Source organism: Piliocolobus tephrosceles, chromosome 18 (genome assembly GCF_002776525.5).
Source record: "Piliocolobus tephrosceles isolate RC106 chromosome 18, ASM277652v3, whole genome shotgun sequence".
Taxonomy (NCBI): Eukaryota; Metazoa; Chordata; class Mammalia; order Primates; family Cercopithecidae; genus Piliocolobus; species Piliocolobus tephrosceles.
Genome location: NC_045451.1, coordinates 9,618,044 through 9,645,139, shown reverse-complemented (window position 1 = coordinate 9,645,139; position 27,096 = coordinate 9,618,044). Strand labels below are relative to the sequence as shown.

At 40.7% G+C, this 27,096-nt stretch overlaps 2 protein-coding genes across 10 annotated transcripts in view; both read right to left on the bottom strand.

Moving 5' to 3' along the window:
• The window catches only part of CD226 (CD226 molecule), a 128,947-nt gene that overhangs the window by 63,568 nt on the left and 38,283 nt on the right, over positions 1 to 27,096 (bottom strand). The gene's annotated exons all lie outside the window — the stretch shown is intronic.
• On the bottom strand, positions 471 to 1,835 carry LOC111550673 (heterogeneous nuclear ribonucleoprotein A1-like). Its single transcript, XM_023224191.3, has one exon. It carries the CDS (start codon positions 1,757 to 1,759, stop codon positions 797 to 799), a length of 963 nt encoding a protein of 320 aa, XP_023079959.1. The 5' UTR covers positions 1,760 to 1,835; the 3' UTR covers positions 471 to 796.

Genomic DNA, 27,096 nt, shown 5'->3' with positions numbered 1-27,096 from the left:
ATGATCTCACTCTTCAGATATACAAGTTTGTCTTACACGTGGGTAGAGTAGGGCCCCCCATGTGGTATCAATTCTTGATACCATGAAAGTCCCTCAGTATTCTCCCACCTTCCTGACACCATTTCTGGAACTCCTAGCACAGAGTACTCAGTAATTGTCACTAAATATCTAAGTCAGTTGTCCTGAGAGGGTGTTTGGGGGCCCTGGGCATTTCTGTGGCCCTTTAGGGGATATGCAAGGTCTAATCTATTTTCCTAGTGATATCTAAGATGAAATTCCCCCTCTTCACTCCAGTTCTCTCACAGGTATACAGCAGATATTTCCAGAAGCTCTGCCAGCTAGTGGTATGTGTGCTTGAAATGTTTTAAATTTTGTTCAATATTAATTTCTAATACAGTAAATGTGACAGATATGACCTACATAAACAAACACTCCCTGAGGGCCTTCAATAATTTTTTTTTTTTAAAGACATTTATTCAGCGTCACGATCAGACTATTACATTTAGCAATCAACAGCATGGGTGCAAAAAAAAAAAAAATCTACATTAAAACCCTTTGTTGGAATGCTTTACACTTTCCACAGAACAGAAACTAAAATAACCTGTTATACAATTAGTCACAAATACAGTCCTCGAGTTTTTTGCCCATACACATGAGTATTTGTCTAAAACATGTCTTCTTTGTAGCAGCTAGGCCCTGCCACCACTGTGCTTGGCTGAGTTCACAAATCTGTTGTAACCTGTAGCTTCCCTGTCGCTTCTCTGGCTCTCCTCTCCTGCTAAGCTTTGTTTCCTAATTAAAATCTTCTGCCACTGCCATAGCTACTGCTGCTGCTGGAACCGCCATAGCCACCTTGGTTTCGTGGTTTTGCAAAGTATTGGCCTCCACCGCCATAGGGGCCAGAGCTTCTGCCTCCAAAATTTCCTCCCTTCATGGGTCCAAAATTTGAAGACTGATTGTTGTAATTGCCAAAATCATTGTAGCTTCCACCACCTCCAAAATTGCTTCCATCATTACCAAATCCATTATAGCCATCCCCACTGCCACCATATCCACCACCACCACGGCTGCCACCAAAGCCACCACGACCACTGAAGTTTCCTCCACGACCGAAGTTGTCATTCCCACCGAAACCACCTCCACGACCACCACCAAAGTTTCCAGAACCACTTCGACCTCTTTGGCTGGATGAAGCACTAGCCATCTCTTGCTTTGACAGGGCTTTCCTAACTTCACAGTTGTGGCCATTCACAGTATGGTATTTCTGAATGACAATCTTATCCACGGAGTCATGGTCATCCAAGGTTACAAAGGCAAAGCCCCTTTTCTTGCCACTGCCTCGGTCAGTCATGATTTCAATCACTTCAATTTTCCCATACTGTTCAAAATAATCTCTTAGGTGATGTTCTTCAGTGTCTTCTTTAATGCCACCAACAAATATCTTTTTCACAGTTAAGTGGGCACCTGGTCTTTGAGAATCTTCTCTTGAGACAGCTGTCTTTGGTTCCACAACTCTTCCGTCCACCTTGTGTGGCCTTGCATTCATAGCTGCATCCACCTCCTCCACAGTGGCATATGTGACAAACCCAAAGCCCCTGGAACGCTTGGTGTTTGGATCTCTCATTACCACACAGTCCGTGAGCGTTCCCCATTGCTCAAAATGGCTCCTCAGGCTCTCATCGGTTGTTTCAAAGCTCAACCCTCCAATGAAGAGCTTCCTCAGCTGTTCGGGCTCTTTAGGAGACTCTGACTTAGACATGACGGCAGGGAGAAGAGAGACTTTAACGATGCTTCTTCGGCGGCGTCCACGGGCAGAAAGGCTCAATAATTTTTAAAAGAGCATAAAGGGGTCTTGAGACCAAAAAGTTTGGGAACGTGATCTAAAGAATAAACTGCGGTAATTATTTCTCAAAACTTAAGACCACCCAGCAAGGTAACAAGCGGATCTATTTATTAGTGATGAACACCTTCTTTCATCTGATAGCATCACTAATGCCAGCAAATTCTGACCTGCTGTTTCAGTACAGAGGGAGGCCTGGGCAGTAATGATGTCACAGCGCTCTTTGGCACTAAGGGAGAAATGCAAAAAGTGGAAAGTCATCTGTCACTTCCACAATGTGACAGTTTCACTCAGGGCTGGCCCAGGAGCCATTGTCTTGCCATACAAACAAAAGAATAAAGAAATAGAGAAAGAGAGAAAGGCATGAGGGAAGGAGAAAAGGAGAGAGGAGAGAAAAAGAAAAAAGGAGGGAGGAAGAAAAAAGAAAAGAAGGAAAGGAGACAGAAAATCAAAAAAGAGCTGTCACATTTCAAAAGAGAGAATGAAAGCAAGTCTAAAGCGCAGTCAGATTTGCTGTCTATTGAACTAGAATATCATGTTCATCTACGATAGTTCAGCTGCACCAAAAAGTAGCTTCTCATCTTCAGCATGCGGTTCCATGTGTCAAAATGTTGTAAAGAGAAAACCACAGCGCTCCAGTTTTCTCCACTGTACAACCATTTACCAAAGGTAGCACTTTACCCACATAATATGCACCCGGAAAACATTTCATCTCTAAGCAATAAAGCAACATAAGAAAAGCGGAAGAAAGAGAAGGAAAGGAAGAAAATTCATTAAGAAAAGGAAAAAAAGGAAATAAAAGCTTAAAAGAAATAAAAGGAAAATTTAAAATTAAACTGGGGAAAGGAAGATGTGAGAAAAGAAAGAAATGAGTGACAATATAAAATCAGACGCTAGCACGCTATATGGAGAAATGAAGGCACATAAAAGAAATGAAAAAAAGGAGGAGAAATCCACTTTCACGTGAGCCCTTCTGGCCCCTGGGAAGTAAAAGGCAGTGTGGATGCGTGTCCTCAGTGCTCACACGCACACTGTTTTGTGTTTTTCTTCTTCTTCTCCTCTCTGGATGCTGCCCCACCCAATCTCAGGGGCTTCCTTTGTCTGCCTATCTAACCACAACCATGCTCTCAGGCCCCTGTGAGCCTGCTGACTTGGGTAGAAACAGGGGTCTTCTCATAGCTGAATCTGCATTTTCACAAAGGACAATGCAGGAAGCAATGGGGAGAATTCTAGAAGGGATGCAGCTGTCTTTGGGGAGCAAAATGCAAGGAGGTAACAGCAGAGGCTCCACGTGAGGACCCAGACCTGCCTCTCAATAGACTCAGCCTAGAGCTGAAAGAAGCGGTTCCCAACCCTACAGCCAGGTGGTTCAGAAGCTCAGAGTAGCCCCTGATTAACCTTTCCTGACAAACAGAGTAATCGGTTGGTGTTAGATGAAAATCAAGACCTATACGAGGTCGGCCGAACCTGCCTTGCCTCAGATTTTGCTTGTGGCTTCTCAGACCACAGGCTGCTCCTACACAGCTCAGTGGAAGGCAGCTCAAACTGACCTTGAAAAGAACTACCAGGAAGAGCCCACACAAACAAGAGAACCCTGGGATCCTGACACACTTGGAATTGGAAAGTGGATTCACGTAAAACAGAGACCAAGATGTCATAGTTAATTGGGAAGAAAAAAGTTTGATTTCAATAAAAAAAAAATGAAAACCAGTTTATACTTATATGTAGCTATGTATTCATATTTAGAATAAACATTGAATAGACTGTGCTGTTTTTCCACGATTTTTGTTGCAGGATATCATGATGAAAAAATATTCTCTATGTACTATGTGGCTTCTCTGGCTTGACCACAAATCATCCTTGGAAATTATTTCAGTGCTTCATCACTTTTCCAACCACCACTCATGCCCTGGGTACCCCAAACATTGCTGGGTACATCTTCACATCATGCCACTGCCCCTGCCCACCAGCACCTCCCTGGCTACTGACCTGTTCTCCTCACCATCCTCACTGGTCAACAGCTCTGCGTGCAGTTTGAGCAGCTCTGCAAAAATCCCTCACCAACTTCACAAAACCCTGGGTCTTTTACCATCAACTTCATAAACCCAAGCCTTTGTAAAGCTAGACCTTTTTACACTACTCTGTACTTAGCACCTAGACCATGCTTGGCATAAAGTAGAGAAGTCAATCAATACTTTTTGGATAAAAAATTTGCCAACCTAAAGAATGGGAGGAAATATTTGCAAACTATGCATCTGACAAAGGTCTAATATCCAGCATCTATAAGGAAATTAAATAAATTTACAAGAGGAAAACAACCCCATTAAAAAGTGGGTAAAGGACATGAACAGACACTTCTCAAAAGAAGACATATATATGGCCAACAAGCATATGACAAAAAGCTCCGTATCACTCATCATTAGAGAAAGGCAAACCAAAACCACAATGAGACACCATCTCATATCAGTCAGAATGGCTATTACTAAAAAGGCAAAAAATTACAGATGCCGGTGAGGTTGCAGAGAAAAGGGAACACTTACACCCTGTTGGTGGGAGTGTAAATTAGTTCAACCATTGTGGAAAGCAGTATGGCAATTCCTCAAAGAGGTAAAAGCAGAACTACCATTTGACCCAGCAATCCCATTCCTGGGCATATACTCAGAGGAATATAAATCATCCCACTATAAAGACACATATGTATATGAATGTTCACTGCAGCACTAATCACAATAGCAAAGACATGGAATCGGCCTAAATGTCCATTAATGACAGATGGGATAAAGAAAATGTGTTACATATTCATCATGGAATACTATGGAGCCATATAAAAGAATGAGATCTTATCTTTTGTGGGAACATGGATGCAGCTGGAGGCTGTTATCCTCAGCAAACTAATGCAGGAATTGAAAATCAAATACCACATGTTCTCACTTTTAAATGGGAGCTAAATGCTAAGAACTTGAACATAAAGAAGGAAACAACAGACACTGGGATCTACTTGGGAGTGAAGGGTGGTAGGAGGGAGAGAAGCAGAAAAGGTAACTATTGGGTACTAAGCTTAATACCTGGGTGATGAAATAATGTGTACAATGAACCCCTGTGACACGTATTTACCCATGCAACAAACCTTCACATGTACCCACAAATCTAAAATAAAAGTTTTAAAAATGTTTTTAAGTAAAATAAAAAAAAAAAAAACTGTATTTTTGACTTTAAATACTTGAAAAAACTACTTTGCAATTCACTTTGCACTCAATGTGCAATGTATTTTTATTGATTTTGGGGGAGATTTATGTCTATAATAACCCTAATATTAAGACACATATTTAAAATAGTGTTAATTATGCCTAAACGAATTGATAGGTGTAGGCAACAATCCTCAGTGTCTGCAAATTCACAAATGCCATTCACGTTTCCACAATACCACCTTGGAAGTCATAGCCTTGTCAAAATAATCAAACCTGATGCTAGTCAAGCCTCCAAATCTATCCACCAACTTACAGAACTACAAAGAACAGAGAAATGTGTTAAATGCCACCATGGGAAAGCAGCCCATGGGAATATGAAAAACTCAAGGTGACAACAACAAAAAAATGAAGGGTGGAGAGGAAGAAACCTACAGGTTAAAAGGGAGGTAACAGACATATTACACAGTAACAACGTATGGAACTTGAAAAGGAAAAATTCATAGAACTGGAGACATCCAAAGTAAACATTCAATAATTTTAAGAAATTATTGCTGTTTTGTGAGGTGTGAAGGTAATGATGGTATCATGTTTGTGTTAAAAAGAAGACTCATCTTTTGAGATTTAGGCTAAAGTATTTATACATGAGATGACTTAAGAGCTGGAATTTGCTTCAAATTAATCAAGGGAAAGAGAGAGTGTGAGAAATAGAGAACAATAACACTGACCCAAACTTGATAGTTGGTGAAGCTGTATAGTGGTCACATGGGAACTGATTATACCATTCTTTCTATTTTTGTATATGTTTGAAACTTCCATTAAAAAAGCTTTAAAAGTATTTGTTTGTACAAGATTTGAGAAGCAAGAGAACGAACCTAAACTGAAGTCCCTACTTGTGAAATGTACTTCACACACCAAATCGCTAATCCTAACAATAATATCCAATCAGTATTAATGTACCTGTTTCACAGTTGAAAAAAATATATATATTGAAGCAGCTTTCCCAAAGAGCTGAGCTGGCAAAGAGAATCAGAAATGCAACAAACTAATTTGATTTTAAAGCTCATACATTTTTCATGCCAGAACACCACAAACTCTAAACTCTCTCCTGTGTCTTTAACCTCTAATTCTAAATGGACTCCTCTCCTCTCTCTCACACCTCTAAACAGGATCTTTCTCCCACTCCAGAAAATCAACTTTGGACCTTTTGGTGCCATCCAGTCCTTGTTTCTTGTTCCCTATTCATTCAAAATTCCAGGAGTGGGTTCCCATCCTGCTCAGCCTCCTCCTTTCCGATGTGTGCTTCGACACAACCAAACATCCATTTCCACTCTTCTACCAAGACTGCAAATGTCATCAGTGTTCTTGACCTGAATGCTGGATGTCCAGCCCTCCTGGAAATACTGTACTCCTTGACTTCTGTGACATTGCACTTGCCTGCTTCTCCTCTCTCCTTTCTGATCTCCCTCCACTATCTCCTTCATGCTTTCTCTTCTTCTGCTTGTCCTTAAAAAAAAATGTGCGTTGTGCCCCCAGGAGTCCACTACCCTTCCCTGTCTACTCCCCATCGCTGAGTGAGCCTATCTGGTCTACTTGTTCAACAATCTCTTAGGTTCAGATCAAGTGCAAGTCAATAGCGACTGCTCAGTCAGACCTCTCCCCAGGGTTTCTAAAGCACGAGACAATAACTTGTTCTTACGATGCTTCAAATAGACTAAAAATTAAACAACCCGGCATCGCCCTAAGCCATCTGCAGGAGCACTATTATTACACTAGCTAATTAGAAATGATGATAGTAGTAGCTCCAGTAGCTTCACGTATTCCCAACTGTGCCTAGACTATGAATATGCTCAATTAAGAACTTTTCTACAAACTCTTAATAGTCACCCAAATAAATGCAAAATGAAATGTTGACTGCATGATGACTACGGAGGTCTCCCAACGTGCCTGAGATAAAGCTCTCAAAAACAAGCAAGCAAAAGAAATAGAAACACAAATTCCCAGTTACAAGCAAGCAACAAAGTCCAGAAAGTGGAAAAATGGCACTTTTGAAGCTCACAGGGCATGCGGTGTGGGACGACGTACTGAAGACAGAAGGAGAAACACAGACACAAAAGGCAGAATTTCCCAAGGATGCCTTTGCTTCCCTCATAGTTCTGGCTGTGACAGCTAAAACATGAAAAAGACAGTGGCGGTGGACACTGAACTGAGCTGTTAGGCAGCTTCAAGCAGAATAGAAACAGAAGCCACTTACCTAGAACGCATCAGCATTCTCAGAAAGAGGCACCATGCACGCTCCTGCCTACAGGGTAGCCTCCCTGTGTGCATTCATTTCAAACATAGACAGCAATGACAGTATTGGATGGCATTTCTCTAAAAAGCTGCAATGTTCCCAGATGGCCAAGTTTGGGGATGTTACGGGTGGAATTGTGTCCCCAGAATTCCTATGGTGAAGTCCTAACCTCCGGTACCTTACAACCTGATCTGAGAGGTCACAACCTGATCTGAAATAGGGCTATTGCAGATGCAATTAGTCGACGTGAAGTTGTCCCGGAATAGGGTGGCCTCTAATCCAGTATAACCGTGTCTTTATAAAAAGGGGAAATTCTGACACAGGGATGAATACAAGCAGAACGCCATGTGAAGATGAAGGCACAGACTGAGTTGATGCTTCCACGGGCCAAAGAAGGCCAAAGATTGCCAGAAACTGCCAGAAGTTAGGCGAGACCGCTCCTTGCAACCCCCAGAGGGAACCAACCCTGCTGACACCTTCACTTCGGACTTCAAACTGCAAGACAACACATTTCTGGTAAGTCACCCAGCTTTTGGTATCGCGTGCCAGCAGCTCTAGGACACTAATGCAGAGTAAGGACCATCAGGACGACATCTTGGGTACAGTCTGGGCCTCACCAGTGCCCATCAGAAGCAGCAAGTCTGGGAAATCTGCCATCTTCACAACACCACTTCCCATGCATTGCCATTTTCTGTCTTTCAACTAAAGTGTAGATAAAAGGTAAAGGACCAAACAAGATAAAAAATAAGCTAAAAGATTGCTTAACTGAAACGCACAGATAAAGTGGGAAGAACAAGTTACAATAAAGAGATAAAAACTCAACGCAACAAAGCCATCATGAAGGAAAGCCAGGCAAGGCCATTTGTTGAAATAAAAAAAATAAAGGGACTAGATTCAGGCTGCATGTCCTGCATGGCAAATCAGGATTCAGTCCAGAAAATCCATATTAAGAGAAGATTTGCAATATGTCCAAACAGCGATTCCCCTGTCTCAGCACTGAGCAGCAAAGGACTTGCAATGCAGGCCCCGGCAGGTTTGTGATTCAAATTACCCAGGAATCAAAGCAGCTGGTGAGGCCACCAGCCTCCCCAGCTTCAGAGTCCAGGCTGCCTCCAGGGGCAGCTTCAAGGAGCTCCAGAAACTTGAGATTGGCTACCTGAAAGGTAACCATGGTGTAATGTTTGTTCAGGTTCTAATTGTTAAAAAATAACTTTCAATCTCTCCACCATGGTACAATGAGAACGATGCTTTTTATTATAGTCAGTATCATAAAGTTTGCTGAAGCACGTCGGGAAGTCAAACTTCTGAGCCATTCTGTAGTTTCTCTCAACCAGAAAAATTACTGACTAATGGGATATAAACAACAACAACAAAATATTGATAATACAGCCCAAGAGCATTGGCCCCCCAGGTTAGACAATTTAATGTAGACCTTCTGCATGGCAGGGTTTTAACAGAAAAAGATATCAAGAGATGAACACTATCTCTAATGATTCTCTACTAGAGAATGGATTGTTAGTGATGGTCCCTAGACACTACATTAAGCATTTTGTCCCATATAGTTAAAAATATTTTCAGTATATTTTAAAAGTAAAATAATAAGCCTTGAATGAGTCCTTACTAGGTGCCAGCATTAAATGCATTACATAAACTAGCGCATTTAGTCCCCACAGGTAAGTCACCCAGCTGCGAATGGCAGGACACTCGCCCAGGCAGGGGGTCTAGGGAGCTACTGTCAAACCCGCCCTGAGAAGGGACTCCAGTGACAGTCAGAGTTTTCTTTTCCACCCTGCAATGGGGCAGGATCTCAGAGACACAATCAGCTCCCAGGATGCCTCTGCTCCTAGACAGCTTGTTTTCGGATGCCTTAACTCTTATAATTAGAAATCAATTTCTGTACTTGTCCTTGTTAAAATGCATATAACGTTTTCAATTCCTGGCAGGCACCAGCACATTAGTGTGAAATTGTCCATTAGATTGTTTTCCAAGTAGAAAGCAACGAAGATGTTTCCCACAGGAGAGTGGCCAGCAGCAGACCTGCTGTGGGAAAGGAGAGGAAGGCTCAGAACTAGCCTTGTCCCTGCCAAGGTGAGTGCACCGCGGGGCAGAGGGCAGACAAGGAGAGTGAGTGGAAGTGCCGGGTTGGTGGAAGACTCATGCAGCAAGATGGACCGCAAACCAGAGGCAGTGAAATTTTGCCTCATTTATTTTTCCTTCCTTTATTCCTTCGACATTTATTTCTTCATCCACAAGGATTACTGGGTATAAATAAAACACAGACTGGGTTAGGGGGGAGACACACAAGCAGGTAATTGCCATGAAAAGACGACGAGTCCTCCAAAGAACGAAGTGATGAAAACACAAACAGAGCCTTTAGAAATTCCCCATTGAGGCCCTGATGGCATCTGCAGAGACCGAAAGAGATGGAGCTGTGAGTTTCAGAAGCAACTATTGCCCGACGGTGCTCACAAGGTCTGTCAAAGATTCTCTCCCAAACACAAGGGTATTTGCCAGAAGAAAATCTATTTAGGACTCCAGACTTAAGCGGTTCAACGGCATAAGCTTGATGCCTTTAGAGCATCTACTCCAGGCTCAATTTCCTTCCTCTTCTCACATTTTCTGACCACGTCACTATTTATTTGAGTATCTACTTCATTACGTTTCTTTGGTATTTCCAGATGGCTTTGTGGAGAACAAATAAGTAGCATTTGTGATGCATGACATATGAAAAATGACTAAGAAACCATTGATATAATGTTAGAAATGGGAAACCAGGAAACAGTACATGCACACCCTCACAATGTACTCTACACATACTACATACACCTACATGTGAACTTACACATTTTGACTTCCACTAAAAAAAAATGTAATAAAATTAAGTTAATGACAAAACTAAGTTTTAAAACACACTGCTCAGAAAATCAGAGATTCACCATTGTGAACAGTGTGATTCCTATCCAATTAAAATTGCTCTGAAAATTGGAAGATAATTTCGGCAAATATCTGCAGACATAAGACATGACCTGTGAAACAGAAGACATTTCCTGTAGGGAAAGGGGAACACAAGGTCCTCTGGTCTTGCTCAGCACTGCAAAAATCTCCAGTCAGGAATAGCAACAGGACTTAACGAAAAACAAGCTAAAAATTCACCCTTACAGCTCTCTCCTGATGGTTTGAATATGAGCCCTATTTTGCCTAGCAAAATATTTCATGCTATAACTGGCCGCACTCAAGAAACGTGAGGATTTCTTGGAGGACTTCAAGTTTCAGACAGTATTCATGCTTGTTGTAAGAGAAAATGGCAAATGACGGATGGGAAGACGAGATCCTTGCTTGGGTTTCTCTAAGCAGTAAGTTCCAAACACCCTGCAATGCAGGGAACTCCATAAAAGTGGAGCAGGGGCCGGGCTTGACTTGGACAGTCAGCAGATCCTCTCAAGCTCCACAGACATCCCCCGGGACCTTTTTGCCTTCTTGAAGCACCCCAGCTTCTGTGCTCTCTTCTCTCCTAACAGCCAGCACCTGCCCCTCTAGGTTGGAGCACTGCCCAGGGCAGCTGGAGCCTGCCTTGCCTGAGAATGCATGCACTGATCAAAGGAAGCCGATCCAGTGACTGATTCTGGTAGAATCTGCTTTTCCCGACCAGGCAGCTTCCCTAGACTTCACTGGATCCTGTGCCCTTGCTGGATCTCTCCTTCCCTTTCCAATCCAGATTCCCTGACGGGTTTCCCTGGGAATACTTCCTAATGGGTCCTTTCCACATTTATCCTCTTCTCAGGGACTGCTTCTGGTGAAAGTAATCTAAGGTAGGCACAACTGTAGAACTTTACCAAATCACACTTGGAGCCTAGAATCTAAATTTCCATCAGTGTGCCTGGAGCCAGATTCCTAAAAGTCTTTTTTTTTTTTTTTTTTCTGTTGCCCAGGCTAGAGTGCAGTGGTGGAATCTCGACTCGGCACTTCCTGGCTTCAAGCAATTCTCCTGCCTCAGCCTCCTGAGTAGCTGGGATTACAGGCACACACCACCATGCCCAGCTAAAGTTTTTTGTATTTTTAGTAGAGATAGGGTTTCGCCATGTTGGCCAGGCTGGTCTCAAACACCTGGTGATTGATCCACCCACCTCGGCCTCCCAAAGTGCTGGGATTACAGGTGTGAGCCACCGCGCCTGGCCCTCAAATGTCTTCTTGATAATATAGCCTGAGTCAATGAAAATCTCTCCCATAGAAGCAGAGGGCAGAATGGTGCTTACAATGGCTGGGGATTGGGGGAATGAGTAGATAATGGTTAAGAAGGTACAAAACCTCAGTCAGACAGAAGATATAGGATTCTTCCTTTTTTTGAGCTCTGTCACACAGCTTAATGAATATAAATAATACAGTATTGCCCATTTCAAAATTTCTGGAGAGTGAATTTCAAATATTCTCACCATAAAAAAGTTAAGTATTTTAGAGGATGGATACATGAACTAGCTTGATTTAATTAGTACACATTATATTTATAAGTTATAACTTCAGTTTGTACCCTATACATTTGTAGAATTATAAATTGTCCATTTACAATTTAAAAATTAATAGCAAAACCAAAACGACTCTGTCTTTGACTCTCTGTTTGGCTCTATCAGTCTCTCAAGTCCCAGCTTGACCTATCTGTCTCCCAGGACTTACCCAGAGTAATCTCTCAGCCACTGAATCCTACGGCATTCTCTTTCCACGCTTTTGTATAATTGGATATAACAAAGTACTGCACTTGCAAAACATAAACTGTCGTGTTTTCTATTTCTGTGGCTATGTCTTGCTTTTCTCAATTATGCCAAGCTCCTTGGAGGCAAAAATAATTTCTAAAATATTTGTTTGTTTCTTGTTACTCTACCATGTTTCATAAGCTTGCCAGGTAATTAATTGTAGGGTGAATTGTACTCCTTCTAGTCTCAGGAAAAAACTTACATAATAGCTTGTACATATTGGATGATTAATAAATACTTGAGAATTCATTTACTACGTCTGTAGGAGTTAAGCACAATCTCAAAGAAATCTGCACAACAGCAAGAATGACTATTAACCGAAAGATGATGAACAGGGTTCTTAACCAAATGGAAGGAAAATTTGAGATATGGTTATTAGAGGCTTCCCTACATTTTTTCAACTGAACTATTAAAATAGTTGTCAAAATGAACATTAATTGTAGCCCCTTTTCCCTCCAATCCATATTGCATCAAAGACCACATAACTAACATCAATCTTATCAGGCTACGGCTGTACTTTAAAACGTTCAGATGTTTCCTGTTCCTACTACAGGACAGAGCACATGTTCTTTAGCCAAATCCTTTATGATTTTATTCCCGCCTTCGTCTCCAGTCTCATCTCCTACTAGAATCTGACATATACTCCAGTTTCCCCAAGAACATGATTCACCTTTATGATCTTGCATCAGCTATCTCTTCTTCTGGAACGCCTTCATGTAATCCTTCCACTTCATTCCAAGACAACTGCTATTTATCCTACAAAATGTATCCTGTGATGCCACCTTATCCTGTGATATCACTTACTCTGTGACATCACCTACTTCAAGGAAATATTTTCTTACTCATTTCAAAACAGGCTAACTACTCCCTCCTCTGTTTTACCTCTACGTTCTATTGTGGTTTTTTTTAATTTGTTGTCATTTCTTCCTGCCCTAAGAGACTATCCACTCCTTAAAGACATTGTGCCTTCAGTATGTCTAATCTTAGCAAAATGCCAGGCACATTAAGTCGCCCAATAATTCTGGGGGGACTAAATGGACGAGAAAATATCCCAAAGACAATGTGTTGTAAATTTAGTGAATGATAACAGGAACTCAGAGCAATATTCTCCAGTCCAGGCTCTACATGGGTTTGGGTCTCCATTCCCACATTTGCCAAATGGAAACCTACACAGGAGCTTTCCCTCCTGGTGCCACACTCCCCTGAGCATCAGCCAGCACTGCAAATTTATGGTTTTAATACCTTCTCTCCAAAGAGCTCCAGGTGCTTTTCAAACCACAGAAAGATCAACAGTATTTCTCACACCCCACTGAGGCTGAAATGATTTCGTTCAAACCATAATGAAGTTAAAATGAAAAATATAACAATATTTAAAAACCAGTGTGAATACAGCTATTAGCAGGGATAGTTGTAATCATCGGATCAATTCAGAAAAGCAAGTAGTCCAGAAAAGAGACAGAAAAAAACTAACAGCAAGAGGGAAACAAGAGTGTCCATGTTATTTATTTTGGATTCGCAATGAAATTTGGGAGTTAAAGGAGATAATAATACATGTATTCAGCATTTAATTTGTGTTCTTTATACATCAGAGGAAATGTCCGAAATTAATCCTAGGCACCAATGGTTTTTTAAAGCATTATATATGTGAAGACGACTACCAAGCATTAGTTGAAATAGTGAATATTGGAATCTAAATGTCCAGAAACTTAATAAGGTGAAGCAAACTATGAAAAGCAAAGATCAGTCTATCAGTATTGGAAATGCTTATGACATAATATACAGAAAAAGAATCAACGACATGTATGTACACTTTGCTAACAGTCAAAACGTGTGCGCTCTGAATGAGAGTTGAACAGGAAATGGGAAGAGGAAACAGAAGAACGGCAGCCTGAACTTTTTTCATTTATTTCTTTTATGCGTTTTAAAATTCCTGTAAATGTTGTTTTGATACTCTTGGTGCATTTTGTTAGTAGTTTTCTAAAGAAGGAGGCAGCCCTGTGAGGATGGGCACACCTTGGAGACTTGAGTCCAAAGACTAGAACGCAGAAAGGAAAAATAGGAACTTCACTTCACAGTGGAAAAACGTGGCGAACACACCGTAACCACATGATGGAGACCAACATCCCAGTGACGCTGCGTGGATATCAGGTACCCCTTGATATGATGTGATGAGAAGGGGTTTGTGACTATGGTATTCTTTCCAAAATTCCATATTCCCAGTCTAATCATGAGTGATACATCAGACAAACCCTAATTGGGAGATGCTCTGCAGGATACTGGGCTAGTATTCCTCAGGACCCCCAGGGTCGTGAAAAGCAAGGAGAGATAGAAACTGTCACAGACCAGACGAAACTCGGGAGAAGTGGCAACTCAGTGCAATTTGGTGGCCTGTTGGAGGGGACCCTGGAACGGAAAGAGGACAAAACATAAACACTTTGGATCCAAATAAAGTCTAGAGCTGAGTTAATGGTAGTATTCCAGTTTCAGTTTCTTTGTTTTAACAAATACATCCCAATAATGTGAGATGTTAACAATGGGGGAGACCGTATAAGGGGTATATGGAAACTATCTGTACTAGCACTCCCACTTTTCTGTAAATCTAAAAATATTCTAAAATTAAAGATTATGAGAAGGGTAAGAGGGCCAGATTTGGGAGTCTATAAAAGAAAAGAAAGACAAGACAGATGGTAGAGCAGAAAGAATGTTTTTGCAACACCATCTTGAGTGGTACAAGGCAACTGAGTAAACACCAGGAGGCACTGGGACTACACTGCAGTTGGTTAGGAAAGAGGAATAATAATGAGTTCTCATAGGTGGAACCAAGGCCATAAATAGCAAACTGGGTGTTGGCGAAGTGAGTTAGCTCAACATACTGGTGCACAAGAAACAATGTTAATTGAAATGGTCCAGCATTTTGCTAGCTAAAAAGTCTAAATCTCTCTGTCTTCTTTGAGATAGGTCCGTGTTGGCACATGTGAGTTCGTCTTATTTTTTAAAGTGAGTAATGTCAAAAAATTCAGAGGAGGTTTCAGTGGAATAGGTTTGGGGTGCTGGAGAGTGCCACAGAGCCCCATCTTTCCCTTGAGGAAAGGTAATGGAGTGGATTAGCAAAAAGCAACTGGACACCAGCATCCTTTCTCCAAATGCTGACATTTATCCAACTAGAATATTGAGTTATTAAAAGTCTATTATCCTAGCAAGCCCTGGGAATGGCCTTCTTCATTTTTGGAAGTGGGGATCAAAACAAATTGAAAATAAACCCTAAATAGATATCGCTACAAACCACATGTGAAGAGCGACCTTAAAGTGCATGTTCACAGAGTGGAGCACAGCTGATGCGGCCAGGCACTCGACGTCCCCCATCCCTGCAGGTCGGCAATCCTCACACACATGGGAACACTAACACTCATATAAGTTTGGAAGATTATCCAATTCACTCAAAATGAGGCCAGAATTCTCAACTTTAATCCAAAGCAACTCTCTTTTCCCCACACTTTTTACCCCATATATTCCTTTTTCATGTATTTTCTAATCATTTGATTAAAATAAAGACGTAAATACTTTGGTATACATTTTTAACTGTGATTTTTATTCTTTTCTCAAAATAGAATATGCTCATTTTACGTGTGTGTGTGTGTGTATGTGTGTGTGTGTATTACTAATGAGTATACTGAACTAAGAGTCTTTCCCACAAAAAATATATCTCTTAATCATATTTCTTGACTGTGGACTTAACATTTTGTTCAACTGAATACAGTAAATTCTTCATTTTCTTATATCTACTCAAAGTGTTTCTTTCATTTCTTCATTTAAACATAAAATGGTTGAGCCTTCTCATGAGAAGAAATTTGTGCAAACCCAGGAGACGTCAAAATCAGCAATGTTGTCATAAAGTGAGTGGCTGTTTTTAAAATGATGCCCATTCTATGTTTTTGTTTGTTTGTTTATATCCACATATCTTTTCCTTCCTGAATTCTAAGAAAGGGTATACAAACCTCTGTAAATTTTGAGATTGAGATTCTAGACTACAGAATTCTTTACATTTTTGGACACAAAATTCCTCTCTACTGAGGGCTAGAACAAATGTCACCTCTGATTTGCTCAGGGATTTGGCTATATTTCATGATCTTTATTAAGAAAGATGATAATAATCTAGTCTTTAGGTCTGACCTAATAATAATAATAGCTACAGTTTGAGGACTTATTATCTGCTTGTGACTATACTCAATGCTTTGCACATGCAGTACTATTTCATTTTCACATTTACAATTCAGTGAAGTATGTATTATTGTAACATTTTAGAGATGATGAAATTCCGGGTAGAGAAGTAGAGAGAAGAATCAGTCTTTGGATCTAATCACTTGTAACAAATGGGATCTGTTTCTCTCTCTCTCCTCAGCTTTAGGAGAAGAACAGCACAGCACAACCAGGAATTAGCAGATAAAGAGCATTTCAGGAACTGATTGCGACAAACAGTTTGACTCACTGGTTTCTTATAACTAGAATATGGTACTCCCAGATCTAAATGACACTCTGCTTATTATGCATAGGGACAGTAGAAAAGATCACTTCTGACGGGCAGATTCCTCCAGCACCAGCACCAGATGGTGGGATAAACGGGCTCTGGGATGTGCCATACCTGCCAGCCCAGCAACCACAGCCATCTTCCCTGTCTCCACCCTCTGACCTTTCCCAATAGCAGTGGAGAAGAGAGAGAGACATCACAAGAATACCAAGGATATCATAGAAAGAAAAATGAATGTGGAAACGTTTTACAAAATAGACCGCCAGAGCTCTGAAAACCAAAAAAGTCCTTTATTGAAGAGATAAATGTGCCTAAAGGATTTGTTATTATCACAGACCACAGATCAAAGATGGCATTATTCAAGTTTTTTATTTCTCAGAGTGAGAAAAGGACTGGTCTGGTCATAATTAGAAAATAAAATAAACTTTTTATTTTCTAAATATGCTTTTTTTCTCAATGAAAAACTGCCTAAAGCAACTCTAGAATTTATTAATCTATGTTTATGCATTAAGTGTGAATATTATTTTTAAAAAATAGATCATCTTAGAGCAAACTCGGTAAACATACGCCATACTCTTAGAGTAACAACCTTTGTAAATTACCATTTAAATTACAAGCATGGGGTAAGTCGGTGCTTAGAGGAGCTGGGAAGGAGGAAGGAGAAGTCTCTGCAGGATGGACCTCATGAGCAGGCAGGAGTCACTTGGTAGAGAACTCTTTCTGCAGGGCTCAAGTGTCGTAGTGAAATGCTCAGCCTGCGTGTTATGGAGCAAGGGACCAGCCCTCCGAAAGATGGGCTTCAGATGGGCTAAAAGAGTTGGAGAATTATAGACAACCTCACTGGAAAGGGAGAAAAAGAAAGATGTTTCTTATTAAAGCGTGAAGGGAAAAAATGGTATCCCACAGCTTCTCTATCATTTTATTGATCTTATAATGAGGTTTCTGGAAACAAAATGAGTTGGGGGAAATGCACTACTTCTATTAGAGAGATTTCCAAAATTTGGAAAGCTGTCTCACTGTGAACGTATTTTCATAGCATGGTTTTGGAGCAATAATCTAAAATGTCCAGTATTTATAACACTGTCTATGAATTTGGTTTGTATGTATTATGTCAGAATGTGAAAAATCTCTGGCTCTGAAATTCTTTGAGAAGTTGTTCTTTCTAGATACTTCATATAACATCTGCAAAACTGCTCTATGACCTTGACATTTTTGATGAGTTTGATGAGATCTTCTTTGACTGCTTCAAGTCCATCACCTCATATCAGTGCCATTGGCAATTCGAGGAAGACAAAGAGGAGCGTAGTTCAAGTTGATTAGGACTACCAGAAAAGAAACTCACAGTGAACACCATATATCAATTATTCCATTGTGTTCATGGACCAAGAGGAGAATATTTCTTTTCAAGTTTTGTGGTTAGCACTTCCTTGCGATAGTTCTGCCAGTTTCCAATTTTCTCACTGAAGGGCTACAGAGCTCAGTATTTGTGCCAGGTCCTCTATATTGCTCCTTTAGAAAAGCATTTCTACTGAAGTAAATTGGAAAAAGAAGAAAAGGCAAGATAGACCAGACTTTTGGCCCTCCTTCTAATTGAGAATGACAACCACAACCATTTCAGTTGCATTCAGCTGTCATTCTGTTACTCCCAATAAAATAGAAATGTTCATGCTGTAAAGTAACTAACACACAAATAACCATCAACTGAGGACCTACTATATTTAAGACAATGTCCTAAACTATGAGCCAAACCTCAAATAAATTGCAAAGGAAAGGCAAAGGAATTAAAATTAATAATGCAATAGATCCTGACTCGCCTGAAAGTAAATTGGCACAAGAAAACATCCAAAAAGTATTTTTTTACTATCTTAGTATACTCTGATTTTCTAGAACGTCTACTCCTGCTCAGTTTAAAGTGAGGGAAGATTTTACTTTGAAGTGTTAGAGCTTTACCAGCCCTGTTCATTTTGGAAACAGTATCGTTAATGATTGACAATGCCATTCAGGATAATCATGTCTTCTAGTCATAGTTCACGGTGATTCTAAATGGGGTGAGCACATTTCACCATTTCATTTTATCCCTCTCACACAATAACACCTGGACATTTATATATTAAATACATACTATCTTATTATAACTTAGTTTCATGTAATTTCTTCCTTATATGACATTTAGAGCATATATTTACTCTTGTGAAATTATGTGTGTAGTTTTCATGATCTAAGAATATGATTTCAAAATGGTTAAGGAGACTTATAAAGTATTTATTACAAAAGAGAATGTTGGATCTGATAGGGTTGATAATCTTTGCTATTTGCTTTATTAGTAGCAGAATAAGTAAAAATATACAGAAATGCATATACACTTTAGCAAATGATCAGAGTCCATATGATATATTTTTAATCTAATAAATGAATTCCGTGTTAATGTAACTAACCAAAGGCCCCTACGTACTTTTTATCATGCCATGGTTCTCCATTTGCCAGAATTCATCTAAGAGCCCCATTAAAATTGAAAACACTGGAAGCAAAAAGGAAATGGAGCAAATAATTCTTTTCCAGATTACAGTTGGTTCTCAAATATACCATTGGGAGCTAGGTCAGAAAGAACTTAGATAAATATGCCTCCTATGAATTGGTAGATCCTATTGCTACATGCCATTTTTTAAATGCAGAAACTAATTGAAATAGTTACTTTGAAATATTTAAGCTCAGTGTTTGCCATTCTCCTCGGCTCTTTTGTCTCACTGTAAACTCTTTCTCGAAGTTAGGGATGACTTCCATTTCCCCTGCATAGTACACGCTTTCCCCCAAAGTCTGCAATTTAATTTCCGCCTCCATAATTTTAAATATTTTAAAGTTATCATTTTACACTCTCAATTTTCCTCTAGAATTGCCTTCAGTAATGGCTTCCTAACTCTATTATCTTGGAATTATATTTTTCACATTTATAGGTTTGTCTTTTAAAAGCAAAACAAAACAAAAAAGCCATAAAGTTTGGGGATCAGAATCAAATCACAGGATGTGCCGGAGCCAGCGGTAGTGATTACAGATATACCCTAATGTGAGGTTTATTGCCGTTATGCTATTTCATTTCAGAGGTATATTACTGTAGAATAACAGTTAAGAGAACAAAGCCTATTTTTTGCCTGTCAATAGATTCAGTTACATTTTACAGCAAAAATAATTTACTCGCAGGTTTAAATTAGACATCTAAGTGATGCACATAAATAAATCACTGATGATTTGAGCAACCAGAGATAAACACGCAGATACTGATTTGTGATTTATTTGTAATATACCACAAACAAAACTAAAAACTTCAATGTATATTTCAGGAAAAGATTAATTTGGTGTGTGGTTACTTATAAAATCATGTAAGAGTAACAAGACAAAACCAATTTTAAATAATAGAATTTAAGAATGCTCTAGCCCTAAGGAATAATTTAGTATGACACTGACCATCTAACCATCCCTCCATTTCCTCTCCCAAAATATAGGACGGATGCTGAAAATGAATTACATCTTAAAAAACAAAAGATAAAATACAGGCTGTCAGACTAATCTGTACCAAATAAAATATTCTCCAGAAAGCCATGACTCAAAACATTTATCATCTCAACAAGAAACAATGATGTGTTCGATTCATAAAGTAACACAAAAAGTGTATTTGTTTTCCTGATGTTTAGACAAGCATCAAACCACACAATATTTTCTAATGAGTCATTGGACTAGAAATCTTAGCTTCATCTTTTATACTAAATATATGGTTCATCCAATAGAGTATCAACCTACTAGGGGCATGAACTGTCCTTTTTATATTTTTAGTACATAAGGGAACATATGAGATTTTTATACTCAATATGTGCACCCAATGGGCACTCATTATACGCTCATCAAGTTTGCTTTAAGGGATGTTGAGAAAGCAGTAGAACTTTCTGCATATGAATTCTGAACCTTTGTGCATGGTATCTTTCTCACAATCTCTATCTTGGCTAATACCATCTCCCCACATGATCTGCTATCAAGATTTGAAGCCAGGCTTCACTCCTTCCTTTGCGCACCCCTCCCATTTCACTCACACCCAAATCCTGTCACTTCCTCCTCCTTAATAGCCTTACATCTGCCTACTTCTCTGCTTTCCCACTTGAACAGGTTCTTTTTTTTTTTTTTTTTTTTTTTTGAGACGGAGTCTCGCTCTGTCGCCCGGGCTGGAATGCAGTGGCCGGATCTCAGCTCACTGCAAGCTCCGCCTCCCGGATTTACGCCATTCTCCTGCCTCAGCCTCCCGAGTAGCTGGGACTACAGGCGCCCGCCACGTCGCCCGGCTAGTTTTTGTATTTTTAGTAGAGACGAGGTTTCACCGTGTTAGCTAGGATGGTCTCGATCTCCTGACCTCGTGATCCGCCCGTCTGGGCCTCCCAAAGTGCTGGGATTACAGGCTTGAGCCACCGCGCCCGGCCTTTGAACAGGTTCTTATCGTCACCTCTCCCCAGGTGGTAATGACAAGGGCCTTGTCATAATTCTCTGTATACATTACATAGTACAGCCAGAGTAATCTTTGTAAAACAGATCTGGCCCTGTTAGTCCCTCGCTTAAAATTCTAGGTATCCCCAAAGCCTCCAGGGTAAAATTCAAACTTCTCAGCACATCTTCTAAGGCCTAATAGAAGTAGTCATGGTTTCTCCAAGTGTCAGCTCTGGTCCACCACTCACCTTGCCCCTGGGCTCATTCTCAGGTCCTCCAAATCACCACATACACTCCATCTCACATCTGAACTCTGGACCAGCCGCTCCCTCCCCCAGCACCATCTTTCCTTCCCTTCTTCTTCTGCTTTCTGCCTCTCCCATTGAGCTTTCCTGGGTTGCTCCTCCTCCTCAGGCTAGGTTACACGCCCCCAACACACGCACTTTATGCTCATATGTTAGGCTATATGTACCTCTTCATTTACAGTGCTGCTCCTAAGATATGCCTCTTGTGCAGCTGTTGATTTTTTTAAAAAATAAAGCACAGGAATTTACATGTTCTCCTACCTGATTTTAGCGTGTTAGTACTGTTAGTTTAGTTGTTAGTGTTGTTAGTTTGAGTTTACTTTTCCAAATGGGTGCTTTCGTCTATCATTGAGAACTTCAGGTGTGACCTGAGTTATGTGTATAAATATATCTTTAACTCTTCATATAGCTTCTTGGACAAGGGGGGAGTCATTGAAAAGGATCAAAGATTAAGTCTCCTCATACTTAATCCATTGTTGATGATGCTTTGAGATCACAGAGGGAAGATATGGTGAAGGAAAATGAGTGGTTTGAATTCACTCCAAAGAGGAGCAAAAGAGTTTTGTAATTACCAAGAGCCCCTGGCTCTAAAACCTTGAAAACAAGTCAGCTGCCCACTGAACCTGCCTACTGAAGGCCATATTAGATGAAATTTGTGCCTCACCAGCCACACCAAGCAAGAAGGGGACGGCCAATTTAGTCTCCACCATGGAGGTGAGTTCATCTCAATTAAACAAATCTACTCTTAAGGGTCTACTGTAAAAAATGTGTGAGGCAATGTTGATGGGACAAGACCTGTCATGTCACTGAAGAGCTTACAAAAAGTCACTTACTTCGATTACAAATTCAGTTCAAAAATATTTGGTAAGGGGCTAATACATGAGAAGGACTAAAGAAACTATTAGGGCCAGGCACGGTGGCTCATGCCTGTAATCCCAGCACTTTGGGAGGCCGAGGCAGGTGGATCACCTGAGGTCAGGAGTTCAAGACCAACCTGGCCAACATCATGAAACCCCATCTCTACCAAAAATACAAAAATAAGATTAGCTAGGTGTGGTGGCAGGCACCTGTAATCCCAGTTACCTGGGAGGCTGAGGCAGAAGAATTGCTTGAACTTGGGAGGTGGAGGTTGCAGTGAGCCAAGATTGTGCCATTGCACTCCAGGCTGGGTGACAGAGCGGGACTCTGTCTCAATAAATAAATAAATAAATAAGCAGCTATTAGGGATAGAGTGGATAATATCTCAGGCATGGTTCCAGTCCTCATAGGGCTTAGGAACTAATAAGGAAGCCATGAAACTAAACAGATGATTACAACGTAAAATGCACCATGAGCTCTGTGCAGGGGCACAATAGGAGAGGGGCCGGATCCAGAGCAAGAGAGCAACGTTTTGACTTGGCGCAGAGCCACAGCCATCAGCAGGCATCCGGGGCACTTAGAGACACCCCAGTGCCAACAGAGGAGTCATGGAAAATACAGACGGAAAGTGGAAGGCCTGGACTGTTGCCCGATACGCATCTGTGTAATTTCGCGGACCGAACGTGAGGGGCAGGCTAGTGATTACTTCAGGAAGAGCTGAGTTTGCTGCTGCACCGATATGGACGTGGGATGCAATCAGAGGGGGCAGGGGGCAGGGGTCATGGGCCCTCCCAAGGCCTAGAAAAGGAAAGATGAAGAAGTATTTAGGAAATAATGTCGCTGCCGGAGGAAGCAGCAGCCAAATGAAGAAAAAGGAGCCAAAAGGAAAGAAATGTCAAACTGAGAAAAAGGTTAAAACTTTAAGCAGAAAATGTTTGGACAGCTGAGGCTTCCAGCACTGCGTGCAATGAGTATTGGATATTATCTCAGCTAATTTGCCACTTCGTTTCTCAAGGATAACCAAGAACTGGTTGTGGCCTCTCTGTTTCCATTATGCTCAAACTGAGGAAACATAATGGAGAAACCCAGGTAATTTAAACATTCCAGAAACGCTGTCAGGGAGCTTTTCTCAAACATAGGAAGGAAAACATTGACCTTTTACATAGCTACAAAAAAATATATAAAATATTGTTAAAAGAAGCCTTGAACCAAGGAAACTTATCACATAAGACAAACCATTTCATTTTCACCATAATATTTAAAGGATCATCCAGGAAGTAGATAAAACTCTTCAAACAATGTCTAGTATCAAAAGAAAGTTAACAACTCTGCTTTTTGAAAGAACTGAAGGCAAGAAGATTATCTAAATTTTAAGAGTAAATAAATGCTGAAGAGACAAAACATATTATCTGCCTGTGAAGTAAATGGCACCAGGCAAAACACATTTTCATCTTATTTAGCTGAACAATGCAGGGCAGGGTTATGAAGTCTGACAAGGCGAATTGTTTATCATGACTGAGTCATAAATAATAGTACTAAGAGATGTGATTTACTGAACAGAACCAAACACCAAATGAGGATTTTTAAAATGCAATTCTTCCAAAAAAGAGTCCGTTGCTATAAGAAACATGAGTTATCCTCTCACTTTCATCTACTTTTGTTGTCATTTTTTTTGTTTTTTAAAGACAAAGTCTCACTCTATGGCCCATGAGCAATCATGGGTCACTGCAGCCCTGACCTTTCAGGCTCAAACCATCCTCCCCTCAGTCTCCTAAGCAGCTGGGACAACAGACACGTGCCGCCACACTCAGCTGATTTTTATACTTTTTTGTAGCAACAGGGTTTTGCCATGTTGCCAAGGCTGATCTCGAAGTCTAGGATCAAGGGATCTGCCTGCCTCAGCCTCCCAAAGTGCCAGGATTACAGGCGTGAGCCACCACGCCTGGCCTTGTCACTCTCCACACAGGCTCAAACCCAAAAATAGAAACAGGCAAAACTGAAGATATTTTTTAAATGGTTTGCTTTCCTGGGGAAGATATTATAAATGAACTTACTTCTCTGATTCTGCTTGTTTCGATAAAAAGAAGACCAGAGTTCTCTTTGTTCTTCACATTATGAAACAGGAATTTTCCATAGAAAATCCATCCCCTAAGGCCGGGCGCAGTGGCTCAAGCCTGTAATCCCAGCACTTTGGGAGGCCGAGATGGGTGGATCACGAGGTCAGGAGATCGAGACCATCCTGGCTAACACAGTGAAACCCCGTCTCTACTAAAAAATACAAAAATCTAGCCGGGCGAGGTGGCGGGCGCCTGTAGTCCCAGCTACTCGGGAGGCAGAGACAGGAGAATGGCGTAAACCCGGGAGGCAGAGCTTGCAGTGAGCTGAGATCTGGCCACTGCACTCCAGCCTGGGCAAAAGGGCGAGCCTCCGTCTCAAAAAAAAAAAAAAAAAAAAAAGAAAATCCATCCCCTACTGCCTTGAGATGTCCATTTATATACAAGATAAAAACAATGCTACATGGAGTTTATAATATATAATCACTTATTGCTTCACCAATGCATTCCTTTCTTCATTTTTATATTATTTAAGAAAACCTGACACTTCTCCTTTTTACTTACATGAAAATTTGTTCCTCTGTATTTTTCTTTATACCCAGTAGTACTTATAATTACTCCTCAAAAGAAAACAACTTTGCTTCATTCTTCTTTATGTTCTTATTTTGGCCAATTAATCGTAATAATAAATTTAATATATACTAAGTATTTATAATGAGGCATGAGGTGTGAAAAACACTTTCCAGGGAATGTTTATTGAACCTCACCTTACATTTGAGGCACTGTTACTACGACTCTCATTTTAAAGATATTGTAACAAGGGTTATGGCTAGCGAAGGGAGAGTCAGCATTTGAACACAGAAATTTGACTGAGTTTCTTAATAGAACAAAACTAAAGACTCATTATGAACAATAATAGACTCTTAACTAGAACAAAACTAAAGACCCAAATAGTAGATGTATATCATCTGGCACAACATGGTCCCTAAACTGATAACTACAAACTATTAATTCTGGAGTTCTTTATAGAAAAAAGTCGTCTCACTTACACAGCGCAACTCAGCCCTGTGTATTTGTCTTTCTCCCATCTGCAGGTCACTGCTGTCATAGGATGCAATTGCTCAGTTTTTCATGCCGAGGCAAAGAAAACTTACACCCGATCTTTCCTCTGGGAGGGCAGTTCTTCCCAAATGTAAATCTGATCATGGACCTCTCTGCTTGCAAACCACAGTTTCAATACCTGGAGCTTCCTAGACTCATGCAAATACAACCTCTCTCTAAGCCTCTTTCTCTCTACCCTCACCTCTCACCACATCTGTCCATGCCCCCATAATCACCACCATTAATCACCACCACTCCAGGCCCTCATGTGTTCACCTCTCTTGTCCATGCCTCCTTGCCCTTGTGCAGGCTGTTCTGTCTGCTGAGATCCTCAAACCCTGAAGGCCTCCTCACATGGGATCCTCTGGGAAGCTTCACCAGCTCTGAGGGCGCAGTTTTCATCCTATCATATCTGCACTCTGGCCATCTCTGTGAGAAATTAACACATCCTATTGGGCCACTGGGTTGTAGGCATCTCCACAGAAGGAATGACTTCTTAGTCATATAAGAGGGCACCACATCTTTTAACCTCCCTACCCAATCTCTTTACTAAGGTGACTGTCCTCCTCCAGGCCGAGCCACAAGGCAGAACATCACACTCGCCTTGTGGGAAGACTCATGAGGCCCTTCTCGGACTGGCCTTATCTTTTGAATATTACCTTAAATCACTTGTCTCCTTGTTAGTCAATTTAAGTAACTATAAGTCAAAAGGAAAGATGCAAATCTACACACTCCAAGTTTTATCCAATGCTCTTTGGCATCATTTGCCTCATGATAGTCTTTATTCTTAGTCTTATTACTCTACTGACTTATTTCCTCTGGGTTTTTTGTTTTGATTTAGTTTGGGCTTTGTTTGGGGATTTTAGGTATTTTTTTTTTAATTTGAATTTTTGTTTGTTTCTTTTGGTAGAAATTAAAAACAAGCTCCCATTTTTGTCTCTGGAAAACTCCACTTGAGGAAGTACCAAGAATCTTCACTGTTTTAGGGACCTCGTTGTTACCAGTCACACCAAGCATAAGAAATTCCCATGATAAAGGACACTTACTAAATGGAGCACTAAGGTGTACAAAAGGCTGGAAAAAGAAACATGCAGGAGGTTTTTCTAACAGCATCAGAAATGTGGCAAATGTGTTGCAAATGTTTTTATTTGTTGTATCTAAAAAGCATAAATGTTATTTAAAAATATTAATATAGGCCTAATACAAGGAATGGCAAATGATTTCATTCTCAAGAAGTAAGGCCTTGAGTATTTGTTGAATGTCTATAATTTTTGTTTATTTTTTGAGATAGGGTCTCGCTCTGGCACCCAGCCTGGAGTCCAGTGGTGCGATCATAGCTCACTGCAGCTTCAACCACCTGGGCACAGGCAGCCCTCCTGCCTCAGCCTCCCAAGTAGCTGGGACCACAGGTGCATGCCACCACAACTGGATAATTTTTTATTTTCAATAGACACAGACTCTCACTATGTTACTCAGGCTGGTTTCAAACTCCTAGGCTCAAGCAATCCTCCTGCCTCAGCTTCCCAAAATTCTGTGATTACAAGCGTGAGCCATTGTGCCCAGCTTTGTATAATGTGTTACACTAAAAACAGACTTCTGTAAATGGAACAATTAAGTTGAAGAGCCCAAGGCCTGATCTGGAAATGCTGAACTTAAGAAATGAGGACTCGGCCGGGCGCGGTGGCTCAAGCCTGTAATCCCAGCACTTTGGGAGGCCGAGACGGGC

Bases quoted from the DNA above. Each gene is read 5' to 3' on its own strand.
- LOC111550673 (XM_023224191.3), bottom strand. From the start codon at position 1,759: ATGTCTAAGTCAGAGTCTCCTAAAGAGCCCGAACAGCTGAGGAAGCTC.